Source organism: Pristiophorus japonicus, chromosome 1 (genome assembly GCF_044704955.1).
Source record: "Pristiophorus japonicus isolate sPriJap1 chromosome 1, sPriJap1.hap1, whole genome shotgun sequence".
Classification (NCBI taxonomy): domain Eukaryota; kingdom Metazoa; phylum Chordata; class Chondrichthyes; family Pristiophoridae; genus Pristiophorus; species Pristiophorus japonicus.
This window is the reverse complement of record NC_091977.1, coordinates 100,521,930-100,525,183: the sequence shown is the minus strand read 5'-3', so window position 1 is coordinate 100,525,183 and position 3,254 is coordinate 100,521,930. Positions and strand designations below refer to the sequence as shown.

The 3,254-nt window shown below is 50.2% G+C and overlaps 1 protein-coding gene across 2 annotated transcripts in view; it reads left to right on the top strand.

Moving 5' to 3' along the window:
* The first annotated feature begins 1,848 nt into the window (after positions 1-1,848).
* Positions 1,849-3,254, top strand: part of LOC139265014 (intracellular hyaluronan-binding protein 4.S-like) — a 54,243-nt gene continuing 52,837 nt past the window's right edge. The window contains exon 1 of one of the 2 annotated variants that reach the window (XM_070881957.1): positions 1,849-2,472. In XM_070881957.1, coding sequence (XP_070738058.1) covers positions 2,064-2,472 — 409 coding nt within the window. In that variant the 5' untranslated portion in view covers positions 1,849-2,063. The remainder of the gene's footprint in view (positions 2,473-3,254) is intronic. The other variant, XM_070881958.1, reaches the window with a different exon arrangement.

Below are 3,254 nucleotides of genomic sequence, written 5' to 3'. Positions count from 1 at the left end.
CAGTCAATTACCAAATCCTGGGCATAACTGTCAAAGAGTTATTTCACCAGTGCAGTATTTTTCTTATATATATATGTACAGTAGTGTTAGCTTTACTTAATCCATAGCACTATTGCCTCAGAGTCAAAACAAATGAACTGGCCATTCAACTGAATGGTGTTTGTGAAATACTGCTGTGTACAACTCTTTTAAATACACCAATTGCCAATTGAATTCAACCTTGTGCCCCCTTGTTAAAGGGGCACAACCACTAGAACCTGTAAATTAACAAAAAAAATGTTTGAAGGAACCGTGATGAATCAAATTAAAATTTTGTTCCTGTTTGTGATGATGCACTCCAGTCCCTTCGGTGCCCACCGGTCGCTGAAGGCCGCGAGTGTACTGGTGGACAACGCATGCTCCATCTCCAGGGACACCCGGGCGCGAACGAAGCCGCAGAAAAGAGGCAGGCAGTCGGGCTGAATGACCTCCTCAACCACCCACTGCCCGGAACAGTTAATGGCCACCTTGGCCAGGTCCAGTAGTCCCATGAGGAGGCCCTCCAACCTGCCCACTCGACCCCCTCGCACGGGCGGCCAACAATCAGGAGCGTAGGACTGAAGTGCAGCCAGAAATCGAGGAGCAGCCCCTTCAAATAGTGAAAGATGGGCTGCAACGTCTCACACCCTACATAAACATGGAACACAGACTCCTCCAGGCTACACAAATTGCAGGCGGCACAAGAGTCCTTGAACCGACTTCAAAACTTATTGCACGGGATTGCCCCGTGCAACAGCCTCCAGGCCAAGTCTCCGATAGATAAAGGGAGGAGTCCCGCATAGAGAGCCCTCCATTGGGGACTCCCATCTTCTCCGGGCGGCAAGATGGTGCGCAAAGGCGTGTCCGGACGCAGACAATGATGGCAAAATGGAGAGTGTGCAAGAGCAGCCTGTACAGGAATCCCCTCCGTGCAGAATGGAGAGACACTGAAGGGAATTATCAGAGATGGCTCAAGTTGTGAGGCGCCTGTTCCCGAGGGAGATTTCGGGGCATGGCGTCTATGAGGAATTCTCTCCGGATGGGGGTCAGTTCGAATTGTTGTGTACAAGTTGAGTTCCCTGCTTACCTGCATAACAAGTTACTGCAGTTCAAAATAATTCATAGTGTGCGCAGTACTTTAGAACCTGTTTGAGATGCGACAAATAGTACAAAGTAAAATTTTATTTTAATAAAGCTACACCCTGTTGACATATTTCCTGTATTTTCGAGAGTACATTTTTATGAAGTCCTTTTTATGGAGTTAGATGAAGTCCTTACTACTAGGGGGATCAAGGGGTATGACGAGAAAGCAGGAATGGGGTACTGAAGTTGCATGTTCAGCCATGAACTCATTGAATGGCGGTGCAGGCTAGAAAGGCCGAATGGCCTACTCCTGCACCTATTTTCTATGTTTCTATGTTTCTATGAAGCTTCCCGGATCTAGTTTTAAAATACCGCTTCTAGATTGACTAATTCTGGGCACAAGAATATTATCCTCTGTGACATTCTTGGGACAGTATGGAAATAAAATTGAAAGTGAAATGGGTGGGGGCAAAACCTTGAAATAATAAATGTAAAAGGTGAATAAAATATAGTCGATTGTTATCTATTTAGGCGAGTGTAGGATATAGGGCTGTTTTAACTGGTAATAAAAGCATTCGAATACAAAAAGAACAAAATAACTTTGAAAAATTGGTGAAGGGAGGGGGGGGAATGAAAACAGCTGTTACTTTGAGACGATATTACAAAAATGAATAAATGCCGGTGAATATGAAGCAGGGTCAGAGAGTGCAGTCTGTTTGCAAGGGGCAGGGAGATCAATAAAGGCGCCATATTGGCGGGTGAGCGGGGCGAGGAGCGCCAGGAGCAGGCGGTGGTGGAGGAAGGAGGAGCTCCCCGGCTCTGGCCGTGTGTGGATGCGCGCCAATGGTGAATCCGGACCGGGGGCTCGTCTAAAATAACAGTTTTAATATATAAATATAAATTCTGATCAAAAGGGCGCCGGGAGGAGGATCGGTGCGCGTTGCCTGCTCGGGAGGAGGGCTATGAAAGGAGTGCTTCTGGCCAGTCCCGCTGCCGCCATGCAGGAGACCTTCGGCTGCGCCGTCACCAATCGCTTCAACCATCTGCTGGACGATGAGTCCGACCCCTTCGACATCCTCCGAGAGGCCGAGGAGAAGAAGCAGAAAAAGAAAAAAGAGGAGGGAGGCGGAGGCGGGAGGAAAACCAAAGCGGGAGCCGGAGCCGCCGCCGCCTCCTCCTCCTCCAGCAGCTCGGCCGCCGCCGCCGCCGCTTCAAACGCAGCCAAATCCGGCAGGAGAGAGTCGCAGAAAGCGCGGAAAATCCCCGCCAATAACGAGGCCGGCTTCGGGCCCGCTGCCTCGTCCGGGAACAGGCCCGGGGGAGCCGGCGGCACCGAGAATGTCTTCATCGGCAACATGCAGCGGAAAGAAGGTCCGTGCCTTTCACTGGGGTCCGTTTTCTAGACATGCCCGTCTGCTTCATTCTTCCCGTTGCATTGGTTAGCGTGCGGTGCACTGGGTTTATGGTCTGCATAAAATACCAGTTTCGCACACGTTATAAAATACAACTTGGTGTTTGTGTTTACAAACGTATTTTTGGGCGGGGACAGCGTGTGCTCGGGCTTGCTCTGTTGGGAGGATGCGAGGAGACTTTGTGGAGAAGTCGGCAGAGGGGACTGAAAGGGGAAACTTTATTTACATGTTTAAAAGCTGTCCTGGTCGGTCAGTCAGGACCACGAATGTAGCTCAGTTTTGTTTTTTTATATAAAACCATTTTGAGCCATCTGTCAACACTGTGTGTAAATTCTAGCATACAGTAATATTCTGCAAACTGGGGAATGTATTTTGAAAGTGCGGAGTTTAAATGGAGGATGGAGCCGTACGGAGCACGCAAATGGGGGTTGGGATGTTTGTATGAAATGGGGGTGTGTGTGAGAAATGGGGGGGGAGGGGGTGTGTGTGAGAAATGGGGGGGAGGGGGTGTGTGTGAGAAATGGGGGGAGGGGGTGTGTGTGAGAAATGGGGGGGAGGGTGTGTGTGTGAGAAATGGGGGAAGGGGGTGTGTGTGAGAAATGGGGGGAAGGGGGTGTGTGTGAGAAATGGGGGGGAGGGGGTGTGTGTGAGAAATGGGGGGGGAGGGGGTGTGTGTGAGAAATGGGGGGAAGGGGTGTGTGTGAGAAATGGGGGGGAGGGGGTGTGTGTGAGAAATGGGGG